The sequence below is a fragment of the Rhineura floridana genome, chromosome 1 (genome assembly GCF_030035675.1).
Source record: "Rhineura floridana isolate rRhiFlo1 chromosome 1, rRhiFlo1.hap2, whole genome shotgun sequence".
NCBI classification, from domain to species: domain Eukaryota; kingdom Metazoa; phylum Chordata; class Lepidosauria; order Squamata; family Rhineuridae; genus Rhineura; species Rhineura floridana.
In genome coordinates this window covers 203,649,251-203,666,981 of record NC_084480.1, presented here as the reverse complement: position 1 = coordinate 203,666,981, position 17,731 = coordinate 203,649,251, and the positions used below count along the sequence as shown (strand labels likewise).

The 17,731-nt window shown below is 40.7% G+C and overlaps 1 protein-coding gene across 4 annotated transcripts in view; it reads right to left on the bottom strand.

Moving 5' to 3' along the window:
• RELCH (RAB11 binding and LisH domain, coiled-coil and HEAT repeat containing) overlaps positions 1-17,731 on the bottom strand; it is a 106,030-nt gene that overhangs the window by 30,657 nt on the left and 57,642 nt on the right. For all 4 annotated transcript variants that reach the window (XM_061590166.1, XM_061590176.1, XM_061590157.1 and 1 more), the window contains exons 15-22: positions 13,901-14,065; positions 10,806-10,953; positions 9,498-9,654; positions 8,779-8,902; positions 7,279-7,327; positions 4,481-4,560; positions 3,450-3,556; positions 2,635-2,734 (exon numbers count right to left, since the gene is read on the bottom strand). In XM_061590166.1, coding sequence (XP_061446150.1) covers positions 2,635-2,734; positions 3,450-3,556; positions 4,481-4,560; positions 7,279-7,327; positions 8,779-8,902; positions 9,498-9,654; positions 10,806-10,953; positions 13,901-14,065 — 930 coding nt within the window. The remainder of the gene's footprint in view (positions 1-2,634; positions 2,735-3,449; positions 3,557-4,480; positions 4,561-7,278; positions 7,328-8,778; positions 8,903-9,497; positions 9,655-10,805; positions 10,954-13,900; positions 14,066-17,731) is intronic.

Sequence of the window (17,731 nt, the reverse complement as noted above, 5' to 3'; positions counted from 1 at the left end):
TAATGTTGATGCGTTCCATTTCTTGCTTGACCATTTCTAACTTTCCCTGGTTCATGCTTCTCACATTCCATGTTCCTATTGTGTGCATCGTACAACTCCAGACACTCCTTTCACATCTGTGCGCATCAGCCTCTGGGCTTCTTTTCAGCTTTGACCCAGTTGCATCATTAGTCACAGCGCTACTTGTAGTTGTCTGTTGTTCTTCCCCAGTAGCTTGCTGAGTGTCATCTGACCTGGGGATCTCATCTTCCAGCACTATCTCGTGTTGCATTTTGGATACTCTGTTTTCATGCTAAGAGGTATTCAGAGGTGGTTTACCACTGCCTTCCTTGGAGTCTGGATGCATCTTAGTCTAGTGTCTCAGCTTTATCCATTCCGCCTTGGGTCACCCTGCTAGGAGTCTAGCCTCTTGGTCTAGACTCCTGACAGCATTGCACTCAGCTTCTTCAACACACTCAAACCCCCTCACCACATTAAGGTGTGCATCCTAGAGGGGGTTCATGTATATACTACAGTTAAAAGGTCAACTGCTGTCAAGAAAATAAAAGTTACAAGTTTTAACTGCCATTATTTCAGTTGCATTTATAAAGAGTGTATTATTAGTTTACGGTTAAGCAAATGTATCCAACAGCATTTGAACTATGCGTTGCAGGAAGAAATAACTTCCATTGCTTCTCTCTGTCACTTCTCCTTACAGCAAAGAGTCTGATTATGGGGGGAAGAGGGTTTGTTGCACAAGAGTGCCAAATTAACTTTAACTGTACAACCTGAACTTGGGAGTATGTGATTGTCACTATTTTTAGATGGGATTCAGTCTGGAAGTGCCAAAGATGTGACATAACTAAAATAAGAAGCCCTGGGCGGTGTCCAACAACATAATTCAGTTAGTGCAAGCATTCCCATTTGTGCAATTGAGCTTTCCCTCCCTCTCCTTTCCCCACACACCCTCCACCCTCTGAAAACCTGCTCTAAGGCATTTGGGGAACCCCTAGAACAGATTGAGGGGCTTGTGGGGATAGGAGAGGGAGGGTAAGTTCTGCTGCACAGCCAGAAGTCCTTGTGCTAATGGAATTACTTCATTGGATACTGAAGCAGGGATGGTAAATGGAAGGCAGTTCTTGGCTTCACCCTCAATAGTTAATTTCTGTATGTCAGTAGCACCAGGCAGACCAAGAAAAATGTGCTGCATTGCCTTTTCCCATCCCCCAGGCCCGTCCTTAGCATGTGCGGGGCCCAGGGCAAAAGCATAGTTGCCCCCCCCATTCTTTCTCTCTTTCAAACCTCCCACCCAAAATAAGCCGGCAAGCGCTGCCTGTAAATGCGCTGCACAGCTGATGAGTGGGCGGCAGGCAGCACAAGGAAGCCACTCAGGCAGGGGATTCAAACCTCCTGCCTAAAATTAGCTAGCTAAGCGCTGCATGCATGCACACCCGCTTCACAGTTGATGAGCGGAGAGGGGAAAAACCGCTCAGGCATGCAGCCGAAGAGTGGGAGATTCCCCAAGAGCGGGAAGCGGCTGGCGAGACTGCAGGGCTGAAGAGAAAAAACACTGCCGCAGCCCAGCTTCTCATAGCCAAGCGTGGGGCTCCCCAAAGTGTGGGGCCCGGGGCAAGTACCCCGCTTCCCGGTGCCTTGGGGCAGCTCTGCCTTCCCCCATTTAATGTCTGCATAGATTTTATATTTTTTAAAAAAGCAATTTCAGATTTTATTACTGGGAACAATTCATGATTGTTAATAGACAAGGCCCAATTCATTATCTGACAAGATGTTATCAAGAGATATCTGGTTTGAACACTGAATTCAGCACTGAAATGGTTTCTCATAGCCCATGGAAGTTTCTAAGCATGCAATGCACCAACCTAATATTCAAGTCAGAAACAGAAAAAACCTAACTTTGCCAGTTACCATGAAAACATCTTGCAAGTAGATGCAAGCCAGCAATACTTAAGAGTAAATAAATGAATGCTAGAAACGTTACAACTCTTTTGAAACCAAATTACACAGTATTAATATTCTGCTCCATCACACAGTGCACAACTTTTTAGAAGTATTGTAAAACAATACAATACAACATTAAAATATTCACTTTTTGGTACAAGGTTAGATTAGACAATATAAAACCACTGTCATTAACTAATTCTTGCTGTGGGCCACATTACACAGAAGAAGATGGAGGGCCAGGGTCTATCTTCCCCTGTCCTTGATAACTTCCTTCCTCTGCAGGCTGGCAATAAAGGCAACTGGTATGTGTGTGCCCCAAATCCCCTAAATATTTACAGGTTTCTTCAGGGTACAATCCAATATCATGCAAGGCAAAGGCATGTGGTCAACATGCAGTATGCAAGCGTTTCCTGCCACTTTTATACAGAGTTACCTGTCCCATACAAAGTAAGAAAGCAGCCCGGAGACACACACTATAAGTGTGTTATGCAATACACCATCTTGATTGCCTATTGCTTACCTTTCCTACATTTCCAACTGCCCTAAAGAAAGGAGGAGGTAAATATAGGAGGCAGCTGGGGGGACAGACGTCATTCCTCAAGGGGCTGAATTTAGTCCCTGGGCCATCAGTTGCCAAATCATACTATAAAGCTTCTTCAAACATGATCTAAGATGTGTCCAATAAACACTTACCTCAAACATTCTAGCAGCGGTGCACCGAACAAGCGCTGAAGTATGGACAACTCCATACCATAATACAGTTAGCAGCAACTCATGGTATGCCGGGTTTGCACTGAGAGTACAAAACAATCACTATTGAAATATAAACAGACATTTGCTCTCAAATGACTCCACTCATTGTGCCACCCCACCTTCTCCCTTCAAATACCACCTTCTCTGTGAAGTCCTCTGTTGACTTTAGTCATCAGTCTAAACCAAAATGAAGCACCTGCAGCTGTATTTTGCTTCCATTCAGATAATTCTTCCCTTATTCTCAGTCTCTCCACATAATCTTAATTTAGGTTGTAAGGATAGACTTGTGCTTGCTTACATTCAGTTATAAATCATGTACTTTGAAGAAATTATGTAAAAATTTTGACAACCAGCTTAAGAATTAGTCTCTAGAATACTGGGGCATGTATATCTCATACTGCAGTTCTCGAAGTTATGTTTTGGAAGATTTTTTATAATATTACAATCATGCTTATTATTACTTTGGGTTGCTGTACTATTATTTTGTCAGTATGTAACATTTTTGCTACAACCTTGATTCTTTGAGAAATTTAAGGAGATGAGTTACTGTGTTAACACATTAATAGTTCTAAGTAAGACAGTCTAGCGCTTTTGCCAGGAAAATTTCACAAAACATGACGGTATGACTGCGCTGCCTAGATGCTACAAAACCATTATTAGCCATTCCATTGCAAATGTTTAAGAGCAGAATTCCAGAAACTTTAAATGAGAAAGATCCCACTTTATGGCAATTCCAGTTATAAAACATATTTTACCCCAGTTCCACAAAAGATGCTTTCAGGCTATCAAGAGGAGCATGGGATAATGAAAGCATGGTCATTACATCTTCTAAAAATCCAACCAACAGCTTGCGGTCTTCTTCCTGAAAGTAAGTTTTATAAATTTTTAATCTTAATTTCATAACACGTATCATTAGGTGGCTGAAAACATAAGCCTGTGGTCCTCAAAAGGGGATTCAGTTTTGTCAGCTCTGCTCCTTAATCCAAAAATACTACCCTTACTCTTTAGCTCTTGGTTGCTCCACTATGAGTATATTTCTGAGACCCAATAAGCAACCGAAGTCATAATTCAGTCAGCAATCAAAGGGAAAAATGGTAATCCTGTCAATGTCAAAGCCAAATATGTGTTGACTTCAGTCACTATACACTTAAGTTTGAAGACAGTGATATTACAAAAATGGTAAAAATATGTCCTTATCTCTGTAAACATTTATAAATACTTGCAGACTAGTGAATACTGTGTTTGCTCCTGCACCAAGAATCTCACACATTCAAATACCCCATTTTGACTGGTATTTGTTACTATGTGTATTCCACAGAATTACCAGGTGGAAAATATTTTGAACTAGTCTCACTACAAGTAGGAATTTCTAAGCACATGCAATGGCACCTGGTCCTATTTTGATCACCACTTTCCCTCCTCAATTAAAATGGCGAAGTATATTGGGAATGATTGAACAGATTGGTTGGGTGGAGGTCCAATCTGAGTGATTCTCCAGCAGACTCCCATGCCCCATCCTACATTGTTCAGGACCCTCTGATCCTCCAGGGAAGCTTTTTTTTTTGGGGGGGGATAGGTCTGCAGGAGGAAGTAGGGGGTGGAAAACTTTCCTTTTGTGAATTTCCTTAAGTTAACTTACTTTGGGATTCAAGTCAATATTCATGGCTGCTACTATGAATCTCAGGCTTATAAATAAGTTTTTATTGAAAAGGTAATATAACTATCCTCCCTTAGTTTTGAGTATTTTAAAGACATGTACTGTTCAATACTGAACAAAGCTGTTTACCTGGATATAGCATGTAAGTACACCTGTTGCATAAATAGGAACTGTGGCTTTTGTTAGTACTCCATTTCCTGCTGTAGCATCTGAAATCAAGCAATACAAAGTCAATAGAAAGTAAGAAACATAAAAATGTTTGTAATGTTAAATAAATTCACATTTGCCTAATCCTACTAAAATCAGGGGGGATTCTTTGCTTAGTACAATGTCTGTTGGTATATAAGTATTCAAGACTGAGGTAACAAAGATCTTCCTCAGATTGAACACGTAGCACCCTATTCAAAGAAACCAATGCTTAAATTAGAAAAAGAAAATCAGTCCAATTATACAGGAAGCTGCCTTATCCCAGCTCAGACTATTTCTACAAGTAACTCAGTATTGCCTACTTAGAATAGCAGGAGCTCTCCAGGGCTCAAACAGAGGTCTCTCCCATCCCTGCTTCTGAATAGTTTCTCTGGAAATGCCCGGAATTGAACCCAGGACCTTCCGCAAAACATGTGCTCTCCCACTCACCTATTCCCCCCCCCCCGGCTATTCTGCATCTCTGCCACTGACAAGGATACATTGGAACCAGTGAGGCAACAGCTGTTTATAACAAGGTACTTGTTTAACTTGTGTACTAATGAAAGAATGAAGTGCAAATTCCAGAAAATAAACCCTTTTACAGTATAAACAGGTGCTATTGCATAATTTTGGGACTGACAAAATAAAAAATGTACAACTGTTATTTAAATTTATTGTTAAGAGAACATTCCATTTTTCCACAGAAAAGTTTAAAAAACAATATATTAACATATATATTAACAAAAATTAAAAATCTATACAAAAATAAGCAGGAAACAATCTATGACAGAAACAGCATTATAACTGTAAACAAAGCAATTTATTAACTATGATAGGGCACAGCATGGTGACACTTCAGATAGTGAAACTAAACAACCTGATAGGTATAACTGAAACTTGGTGGGATGACTCCCATTACTGGAATACAGCAACTGAATTATATACAAAAAGAATAGAAGGAATAGAAAGGGAGGCGGAGTCACGCTATTTGTTAAAAATATATATCCCTGCACAGAAATACAAGATGAGCTTGGTAGCTCCACTGAGAGTATCTGGACTAAAACAAATGGGGCAAGGAACAAAAGGAACATGGTGGTTGGAGTCTACAATGGACCACCCAATCAAGGAGGATGAAACATTTGAAAAGCAAACTGCCAATGTTTAAAGAAGGCATGATGTAACAGTAATGGGGGTCCTCAATTACTCCAGTATATGCTGGGAGACAAAATCTGCCAAACATGGCCCCACCAAGAAATTCCTGACTTGTGTTGGAGATGACTTCCTCCTACAGAAAGTGGAGGAAGCAACCAGAGGATCAGCTATCCTTGACTTGATTCTAACCAATAGAGATGACTTGGTGAATAAAGTGGCAGTTGACGGGAACTCTGGGGGAAAGTGACCACACTATACTTGAATTCTTGATTTTAACAGAAGTGAAAGCTGAGAGCAGCCATAAGCATACCCTGGACTTCAGGAAAGCTAATTGTAATAACTCAGAACAACTGTAAGTAAGGTTCCGTGGCAAGTGATCCTCATGAGAAAAGGAATCCAAGATGGGTGGGAGTTTCTAAAAAAGGAAATTCTAAAGGCACAATGGCAAAGAATTCCATCAAGGAAAAAAGGGGGAAGACAGTGGAAGAAGCCAATGTCGCTTCACAGAAAGCTTAGAGATGACCTGAAAACAAAAAAGGCAGGTTGCATGGAATTGCAGGGATGGCATCAGGAAGGTAAAGCTGAAAATGAGCTGAGGTTAGTGAGAGATGCCAAAAGCAACAAAAAAAGCTTTCTTCAGGTACATCCATAGTAAAAGACAGAGAAAAGAAATGGTGATACAGTTGCTCAATGGGGATGGCAAAATGATAACAGATGACAAAGAAAAGGCAGAAGTGCTCAATTCCTTTTGCTCTGTCTTCTCCCAAAGAGGGTCTATGACCCTCCTGGCAAATGGGAACTTGAAGGGGCAGGATTTACGCTTGAAATTGATAAACAAATGGTCAAGGAATACCTAATCACCTTGAATGTGTTCAAATCTCCAGGGCCTGATGAACTGCATCCTAGCGTATTGAAGGAACTGGCTGAAGAACTCTTGGAATCACTGTCTATTATCTTTGCAAAATTGTGGAGGATGGGTAAAGTGCCGGATGACTGGAGGAGGGCTAATGTCCCTATCTTCAAAAAGGGTAAGAAGGAGGAACCTGGGAACTACCAACCAGTCTGCCTGACATTGATCCCTGGGAAAATTCTGAAGCTGATTATAAAACGATCAATCTGTAAGCACCTTGAGAACAGTGAAGTGATTGCTAGAAGCCAACATGGATTTTATCAAGAACAAATCCTGCCAGACTAATCTTATCTCATTTTTTGATTGGGTAACCTCTCTGGTAGACTGTGGGAATGCTGTGGACATAATATATTTTGACTATATCTAAACATAATATATCAGCAAAGGTTTTGACAAAGTGCCTCGTGATATTCTGATTAGCAAGCTAGCTAAATTCACGTTCCCAAGTGGCTAAAGAATAATACGGAGAATTAAAGTTAGAAAGTGTACTACATGTTCAGGCAGTTTATTGCCTATATATCAGCTTTTATATTGAGCATCCAGAAAGAAGAACCAACTTCAATGTAAACTGCCTCCAAAACCTCATTTGTAGAGAACTTGGGAGTCTCTTTCCAGTTTAGAATGTGTTTTGTTTTTCAAAGTCTATTGTTAAAAAAAAAAGATTAACTCTACTACTCACCAACATTTTCCTCAGAGAGCCTTAAGATTTCCTGGAACTGTGGTTTTACCTAAAAATGGAGTTACAAGTGTATCATTGTTTATATCAAATGCTAACAAAGTGAGAATTAAGTGGAGAGAGCTGCACAGAAATCCCACACAAAAATGTAGTGTGAGTTGATATTCAATGGGGAAAAGTAAATGTTATATTTGCAGATTTAAAGGCTGTGCCACTGCTACACCTAAAGTTTCTCAGCATTTCTAAAGGAATACAACCACTATCACCATGGCATGTATCATTTGATGTGCATGGTGTAAATATTTTGTATTACTGTGCTACATTCTATGTGGTATGGAAGTTTAGCTTTTGTCTCCAAATTGCTACAAATGCACATTCTTTTTATAAAGGTCTAACAGGTCTCCCCACCAGGACTTTTCAGAAGTACCATAAGAACAGGGAAAGGGGTTTTCAATAACAGACAGTTTTTATTGCAAGGTAACAAGCATGTGTGAAATCATGGTAGATCAAGTAGAGGACATTTAAAGAACTTTTGTCTGTTGAGCACTGCTCTCCTGGATTGTCAACGCAGACGACAGAAATTTTTGGCAAACACTTTTATGGAGAAACTAAACTGGGGCCTCTATTGTTTGGCACTGGCAGTGGCACCACAGCTAGGAAAGGGAGAGATCTAACTAAAATGAGATCAACCAAGGATATCTGAACATCACTATCCAACTGCCATATTCAGTCAGCAATAGTATGTAGAGAAATATATTCATGAACTGTCCCAATGGAACCACTCCCGTTGAAGGTTTGCCAGTGGCTCCAAGTATGTTTTGGAAGCACTGACAGTTGTATTTGGTATTATGTTTTGTTGAAGGTCCCAGGAATTAAGCAACTAAAAAGTGTTTGTATACATGAGAGAGGGTGCTAGCTTTTGGTATGTCTTTAGCTGTATTAATTGGATTTTAATGATTTTTTATTTTATTTTAAGAGACAGTTATAGGGCCAGCTCCAATTTTGTTGCCTAATATCTTTTTCAGTAGCAAAAGCAAAAAGCCTAAAAAATGGCAGTAGATAGGCTCCCTAAAATGGGCCATTGTTTGAACTGGCACAATGTTTTCTAAGATGGTGCAGTCCAGGAAGAATTAACAATTTTAGGAAGTCTGCCCATTTCCATGTCTTCTCCTGTGATTATCAGCCATAGCAGCTTTTAAAAGACATATTTAAGGGTACATAGCAATAGCCTCAAATCTGTAAAAAATCTGTAGCAGAAAAAAAGCTCTTGTTCTTTACCAGCACAGACAGCCTAGGAGGGCATATTTGGGGCAAGGTTTGTCCAAATCTACATATACACAGAAAAATATTGTTTAGCAAATGGAGAGTAAAATGCTTGTCAATGCTTTCCAGAGCTATAGTTCTGGATGTTAGCACTTTTTTGATCCTAGCATTTCATGAGCTATAGGAAACACATAAAGTATTTCTACATTGCATTATCCCACCAGTTATGAATATGTTTACCTTTGTATTTGTGAAGATTTTTCCAAAAGTTCTGCAAAGTCGCCAGAAAAACCTTGAGAACTCATGTACACAGGCTGTTGAGGCTACATTGATTTTGCCAACTATTTCTATAAGTTGTGGCAGCCTGAAAAATCAAGTTTCAGATTAAAAATAAGTCACTTTTCTGATAATAGGTTTGCAATACTGTAAGCAAGCTGATAATTTTGCATAGATACCCCAATATTTGGGGAGCTTTGGTACACTGAATAATGCAAACATAAATCATTTGGCATTCATGCTTTTGGAGAGCACAATTTTGTTATTTAACAACAGTTTTAACATGATAAATATAATCTGTAAATTATGGTTACCAGCTCATTGCAAGGTATTATACTTAGAGTTGTATTCAACTAAGTCCTATTCATAGTACACATTTTAAAATTAATGAACTGAACCTAAGTTAGTCAGATCTATTAACCGCGATGGGATCTATTCTAAAGTAGGACTAGCATTAAATACCACCCTTAGTACTCTTGAAAGGCAGTACTATTATTTTATTATTAATTTATCACTATCCAAAGCAAAATTTCTATAACAATGTAAGGAGCCAGTAATTGCGAAATAGTAAGGTGTGATATAGGTTTTTTAAGGAATACTTTAAAGTTGATTAAACAAAGGAGTTTTCCCCCTTGCAATGATTCAGAGGAATTAGCAAGTCAAACAAAGCAGAAGGAACTCACAGTTGATTGACAACCCACAGTAAGGTATCCCAGCCTGTGGTACCCTCATGTTCCAGCTGGTAATCATAAAGTTGCAACAGTACAGCCAACTGTTCACGGCTTCCAATTATGGTGGCCACATCTTGAAGAGGTGATACAGGCCTTGGGAATCTTGTGACTGGCAGCAAATGACAAACCACCATGATTAAAGTTAAAAATACTCACTGTAGACTAATGAAAATTAAACAATCAATGTAGCTAGCTATAACAATTTTTACCTAATACAGTAACTGGAAAAACTAGAGAAAGACCTACCTATAGTCCATTTAATCAAAAAGTTCCAGAGATTCTAACAGAATTAAACTGCTCTAAATCCTCATACTGTGGCTCAAACTTTGATTCATGCCTAGGAAATTTTGTATTCTTACTTTCAAGATGCAGTTACTAAAATGTGCTATACAAGGATTTGCCTGTGAAGAGTGTTTAGAAGCTAGAGCTAGTATACAAGTTGCTGGATCATACCCTAATGGAGTGGGATTGAGAACTGGGGTCCTCGGCACCCTACTTACGTTTTCTTTTCATGAGGGTTTTTTTTAACCTGTTGGAAGGATTGCCTTTTTGTGTGTCTCTATTGTATCTGTTTTGGGGTGAGCAGGTGTTTTGCTGGGTGGGGGGAGAGCGTCTGAGTATTGTCAGTTCTTCTTCTATGAAATGGGTATTTTGTGGTATGCAGAAGAGTACTTAGATTTCCCAATGTGCCCTGGGACCAAAAAGGCTGGGGATCCCTACTCTAGAGGGATTTTATATCTGATCTCTAGGTTCTGATTTCTAAAGGCTTCCATGCCATTATCTATAATGCATGCAAAACTGTTATGAGACCCTTACTCATGTCCCAGTAAGGGGCTATATCAGGAGAAGGCATCATGACTACTTCTTGCCAAATTAAGGGGACTGATTCTCCCCTTTAATTCACTATGAATAGTACTGGGCTCTACATAAGTTCTGCAGCTGGCAATGAAGGAGAACAGAAAATACCAGAGATCAGAAATAGTTAGGAGTAAACAAAACTGAGTATAAGATTCTATCCATTTAGAGAGTTAATAACACTTCCTAGATGTAGAATTGTAGATTTGCCATGGTAATACTGAAAAAAGCACATTTGAAAAGAATTCGTGAACTAGATGTCTCCAGGCTAAACAGAGAGCAAGATAGCTCAGCTGCTTTGACCTACACAACACTTTTATGCAATATTTTAAAGTTGATGTGAAATGAAAATAACTTTCACCTGATTGTTAAATAACGCTTCACAGAAAATTATCAAGTAGGTACCTTCTATCTGTGGGATTTCACCCTGAAGCTTAGCTTTGCTTGTAAAAGGTGCATTCTGTAGCACCAGTGCAAAAAGTGAAGGAATCAAGGACTGCAAAGCAGAAAGATACATGTGGAGCTTGTGTTCATCCAATCCGTGCTCGCCTTCCTGAAATACGAAGAAGGAATCCTGGTTAAAACCTTGCTCTTTTGCTATCAAGATACATATCCATTCCAAATAAACTTCTGAATAATTAAAAAAGCCATTATTTAGAATCTATCAGAAAGACACTAGTAAGATGAGAACACATAAAGACAAATAAGTTTTGCATCAGGTTTTTCTCAACAAACCCAACTACTGACCAAAAGCTGAATAGCTGACTTTAGAACCCCTTCTGAAAGATGTATCTATATTAATTACAGTTGTATTCCCCTTTCTTCCAAGATGGAACACAAGGGTTCTCACATGATCTCCTATCTAAACACTGGCCAGAGCCAGACAAGTTCAGCAAGGCTGCTGCATCATGTGCCTGCAGGTCAGACCATGAAAGGCTAAATGAAATTAAACATTAGGCATAATCCAATACAAAATTAACCACTTCAAATTTCAACAATTTCAGTAAGAATGATTCAAGTATGGTTGACCTAGAAGTGCTTAACTTTGTCTGGATTATGGGCCCGCTATTATTTCTATTTAACATATAGCATTCCTTTCCTTCCATCAGTTCTGCTATTGGTTCCTAATCTCACAGCAACTGGTTAGTGCTCAGTATAAGTCACCAGCCTTTGAGCTTGCTATAGAGAAAGGCATTCTTTGAACTTCCAATGTATGAGTTTGAAAATAAAAATTACCTAGAAACGTGCTGCATATTTAGACACTTTGTAAAAATTCCTGGACTTCCCAAAGTTTAAGAATTCCAGTGCCTAAACATCAAACCTTAATTTCACTTGTCAATAATCCCGCCCTATATATATATATACATATATATGTATGATCAGCCAGCAACCAAATCATCCCACTCTATGGTTTAATTTAGAAGTTTCCCAAATTATTATCTTGACATAAAAGATGTTTTATGTTCTTAAGAAACTACACATACATAAAAATGTCAAATAACACTGTAGCTAGATTGCCCTTAAAAGGGCATAAAGGTTACTGAATGGCAACATGAACATTGTTTTTTAAAAAGTTGTCCCATAGAATAGTCCAAAAAAGGCCGGCATCAGCTTGCAGTAAGCCTGTGGGCACCAGAAAGTAGGGGCTTGTGGCAGCAGCAGCACTACCACCACCGAGGGCTTAAATAGGTTTGGTCGCAGCAGTGGATTAGCACACGCGTGCCTGCCATCTTGGCTGATGGCAAGCATGTGGGTGCAGCATGCTGACACGTCACAGGAAGTTGTGCAGCTAGCTGGCGCCTGCAGCAGGGCGATTGCCAGCATCAGGTCGCGGGGCATACGCTCTGTGACCTGATGCTAATGTGGACTGTAGAGCGGGAGCTACACTTGTCCAGCTCCAGCAGCAGAGGCCCCTATCGGAGCCAGGCCTTTGGCCAGTGCCCAAACTGGGTGCCGGCTGACATCAGGCCTAAGTCCAAACATCCAGGGGTGCTGGATGTTAATAATTCTAATAAAAAATCTGAACCTTGCAGTATTTATTTATTTAAAATATTTCTATCCCACCCTTCTATCCTATAATAGGGCACTCAGGGGGGCTTACAATAAAATTGAGCCCATACAAAATAAAATGGTACACAATAAAAATCACAAAAACATTAAATTAAAATACATAAAATGTAATTAAAATACATAAAATAATATATATACATATAAACACACATACACGCATATCTGCATATATGGCGAGCGGTACTGAAGGGACTACTGAGGTAAAAATTAACAGAAGGCATAAAATCAGTGTCAGGCTCTACCTTCAGTCCCTCCCAAAGGCTCTCCGGAACAAGATCGTTTTCAGAAGTCTCCGGAAAACATCAGGGAGGGAGCAGAGCTGACGTCTTGGGGTAGGGTGTTCCAAAGCTTGGGGGCCACAGCTGAAAAATCTCTCTCCCGTGTGCCTGTCAGTCTAACGTCTTTCACTCCAGGCATGCAGAGGAAACCAGAGGCAGATGATCTTAAATCCCAGGCAGGTACATATGGCTGTAAGCGGTCCCTCAGGTACATTGGTCCAAGGCTGTTTAGGGCTTTAAAGGTCAGAACCAGCACTTTGAATTGGGCCGAGAAGCAAATTGGGAGCCAGTAGAGTTGATAAAGTACAGGGGTGATATGCTCCCTGTGCTGTGCTCCAGTTAACATTCTAGCTGCTGCATTTTGAACCAACTGTAATTTCTGAACCGTTTTCAAAGGCAGCGCCACATAGAGTGCGTTACAGTAATCAAGCCTACATGTCACCAATGCATGTGTCACTGTGGCCAAGTCAACTGCCTCCAGGAACGGATGCAGCTGGTAGACCTGTTTGAGTTGGCCAAAAGCACTCCTGGCTACCACAGCCACCTGATATTCAAGCAGCAGGGCAGGATCCAGGACTCCCAAACTGTGGACCTGCTCCTTCAAGGGGAGTGCAACCCCATTCAGAATAGGTTGCAACCCTATCCCTGGTGCAGTTTTCCCCGTGACCAGCAACACTTCCATCTTCTCTGGATTAAGTTTCAGTTTGTTAGCCCACATTCAGCCTTTCACAGCCTCCAGGCACCGGTTTAGGATGAACACTCCTTCCCTACAATCAGGTGGTAGGGAGAGTTGAGTGTCATCAGCATACTGATGACATTGTACTCCAAATCTCTGGATGCCCTCTCCCAGTGGTTTCATATAAATGTTAAAGAGCAAGGGAGACAGAATTGAACCCTGCGGTACCCCATAGGCCAATGGCCAGGGGGATGAGCAGTAGTCTCCCAGCACCACTTTCTGGGTCCTGTCCATCAGGTAGGACTGGAGACACGGTAAAACAGTGCCTCCCAATCCCATCCCAGCTAGACAGCCCAGAAAGATACCATGGTCAATTGTATCGAAGAGTAAGAGTAAGAGACGCATCAAAAATTACAAGGTTTACATGAGTTGCATTCTGAGAGGCACAGAAATCTGCCTGTATGAGACATATTTACCCTGAGTAGTTTTTCAATTTTACTAAGCAATGTAGGTATAAGATGTGACTGTAAGTTTCCCAGTTCTGTAGTCCAGGCAGCATAGGCAGGTAAAAACACCTGATGAGTTGCACCAACAACTCGTTCTGAGGGATCACCCAAAGCTGAAAGTAGCAGTTCAAAGCCCTGGAAATAAAGAGAGAAACCATTTAGGAATGCTATGTTTAACTTTGCTTAAGCATTCTAGGAGTCCTCAAAATAATCAAGTGCATTATGAATTCGATGTAAAAGAGTTTCAGAATGATTACTGTTATGTACTTACAAGTTGAAGGCCTGTTTACTCTATTTCAGGGACTTCAGGAATATTTTGAGGGGGCTGGTGTTTCATCAATTTGCCTTGGTTGCTGGGAAAGGGTAGAGCATTGGAACAGGAAACAAGGGTTTGGACTGCACTGTTAACCAAGTTCTGCTCAGATGAACAAGTTTGGAATAGGGGGATCTTGGGGTAACTTGGCATAACTCCCCTCATCCAGGTTGAGCTGGCTCAGCCAGTGGAATTTATGCTGGCATAAGTTCCCCAAAAGGGGCGTTCCAGCTGTGGGGTAGGGCGAGGAAAGACTTACACCTATTTCAAACCTTTCAACTCAGTCACATGACCTGGCAACCCAGCAGAACTTGCTCTGGCAAAAAGAGTTGTGTACATTAAACTCTGTTTTAAAAGCCTGTTTTCCCTTTGCCAGGCTTGGGTTGGTTCAGCTGAACAGAGTTTAGAACAGGGGTAATTTACTGGCTTGATAGCTTGCAATGGTCTTTTTGTTGGGTACCTATTTTTGAACTGAGAAGATAGACTGGAAAAACTCACTTATGAAGAAACTCAACACCCAATGTCAAGACATGTAAAGAGTTCCAAACAGGCATTTGTCCAGGCACTTGTTAAAAATCATTGTATACTTAACATATAATAATAATAATAATAATAAAATAATAATAATAATAATAATAATAATAATAATAATAATAAAATAATAAAATTTAATTTATGTGTCGCCTATCTGGCCGTTGGCCACTCTAGGCGATGTACATGTAAAGAATTTAAAACACAATACAATAAAATACAATAATACAATGTGAAAACAATACAGTAGCAGGACAATACTAGTACAGGGTTAGAAGCATTTCAGTCATAACTGTTAACCCTCCCCGGAAATCCCAAAGGCCTGTTGAAAGAACCAGGTCTTTAAGGCTTTACGGAATACATTTAGGGAAGAGGCGTGCCGTAGATCTTGTGGGAGGGAGTTCCATAAGGTGGGGGCCGCCACTGAGAATGCCCTCTCTCTAGTTCCCGCCAATCTAGCTGTTTTTGTCGGCGGGATTGAGAGAAGGCCCTGTGTGGCTGATCGTGTCGGGCGGCATAATTGGTGGCGATGAAGGCGCTCCTTTAGATAAACTGGGCCAATACCGTATAGGGATTTAAAGGTTAATACCAACACCTTGAATTGGGCCCGGAAAGCAACTGGAAGCCAGTGTAGATCGAACAACACTGGTGTGATGTGATCCCGGCGGCGACTATTCGTAAGTAGTCGAGCCGCCGCATTTTGTATAAGTTGTAATTTCCGGACCGTTTTCAAGGGTAACCCCACGTAGAGCGCATTACAGTAGTCCAAACGAGAGGTGACCAGGGCGTGTACCACTAGTGGGAGCTGGTGAACAGGAAGGTAGGGTTGCAGTCTTCGTATGAGGTGTAGTTGGTACCAGGCTGCCCGGCTCACTGCCGAAATCTGAGCCTCCATGGACAGCCTGGAATCAAGTACAACCCCGAGGCTGCGGACCTGGTCCTTCAGGGGTAAAATCACCCCATTGAACTTCAGGTCAACATCTCCCAACCTTCTCTGGTCCCCCACGAGCAGCACCTCGGTCTTATCGGGGTTCAACTTCAGCTTGTTCCTTCCCATCCATCCACTCACGGATTCCAGGCACTTGGACAAGGTCTCCACAGCCAACTCTGGTGAAGATTTAAACGAGAGATAGAGCTGAGTGTCATCCGCATATTGGTGACACTGCAGCCCAAATCTCCTAATGATTATCCCTAGCGGCTTCATATAAATATTAAATAGCATGGGAGAGAGGATAGAGCCCTGTGGCACACCACAATTGAGAGGCCAAGGGTCTGAAACCTCCTCCCCCAATGCTACCTGTTGATACCTATTGGAGAGAAAGGAATGGAACCACCGTAATACAGTGCCTCCAATTCCCAATCCCTCCAGGCGATGTAAAAGGATACTGTGGTCGACAGTATCAAAAGCCGCTGAGAGATCGAGGAGGACAAGAAAGGTGAATTCTCCCCTATCTAATGCCCTTCTCATATCATCTACCAGAGCGACCAAGGCTGTTTCAGTTCCGTGACCAGTCCTGAAACCCGATTGGTATGGATCCAAGTAATCCGTTTCATCCAAGTGTGCTGTCAACTGGTTAGCCACCACTCGCTCAATGACCTTGCCCAAGAATGGTAGGTTCGAAATTGGGCGAAAGTTATTAAAAACTTGGGGATCCAAGGAGGGCTTCTTTAAGATGGGCTTTACAATTGCCTCCTTGAAAGCTAATGGCATCACACCCTCTTGCAAGGATGCGTTAACCACCGCTTTAATCCCCATGCCCAATTTCTCTTTACAGCTTATAAGGAGCCATGATGGGCAAGGGTCAGTTAGGCAAGTGGTAGGCTTCACAGACGAAAGCACCTTGTCCACAGTACAATATATACATTTCTACTCAGAAGTATGTATCTTTATATTTAATGGAGCTTACTCCCATGTAAATCAAATTGAGTATAGGATTGCACTAAGGGATAACACTGATTCTGGTGGATTACTTTTGATGTGTGCATTTTCTATTTACCTATGTTATGTCTCTTTAAGTTCTACCTCTGACAGTTCAATCGTGCATAATGTCTACTGAATGAGTTCAATGGGACTTACTCCCAGGTAACACCTGTTCAGTACTGATGGCAGCATAATGACTGTAAAAAGACATTCCTTGTCTGATATGCTCTTTGAGCAAGGATGAGACATAACAGAAATGTATTGTAAAAGCAGCATTTCAAGTGTAAAATTTGATTTTGAATAAAAAAGTGTATGTGTATTGGGGTAACACCACTGCTGGGGTGGGGAGTTGATATGAGATTTTGTTATGCTATTCTGTTAATCTTATGAATAAAAAAAATATTCTACTACCCTCTCTCTCTGTTTATTTTTAATGTTGTTTTAGGCTACTAAGTTGTGCAGCAGCCAAGGCCAACACCTTGTAGGCACTCCATTTTTTAAAAAAAAAAACTTACTTGTAAAGTAAGTAATCAGTTCCTTTCAGAGCAATTGTAATGGTAATTTATTACTTTTTGGGGCCATGTAACAGTAATCGTAATTTATTACTTTTTCAAAGTAATCTTCCAAGCTCTCGAAATTTCTTGGTTGTGATTTTAGAGTTTAAAAATAAGCTTTTAAATTTCAATTGTAAATTGAGTCTTTAGGACAGGAGCAGGTTAGATAAATTTACCTACTTTAACCCTCTTCTACCTTTTTTTGGACACTATTAGTATTGGGGTCCAACTGACACCTTTACAATCCTACCTGGAAATAAAGCTTATGACTGATTTCACAATTACCTCAGTTTAATGGCACTAAACAGAGTAGATTTTTTTTGAGTGTTGTTGTTGTTATGTGCCTTCAAGTCGATTACGACTTATGGCGACCCTATGAATCAGTGACCTCCAAGAGCATCTGTCATGAACCACCCTGTTAATATCTTGTAAGTTCAGGTCTGTGGCTTCCTTTATGGAATCAATCCATCTCTTGTTTGGCC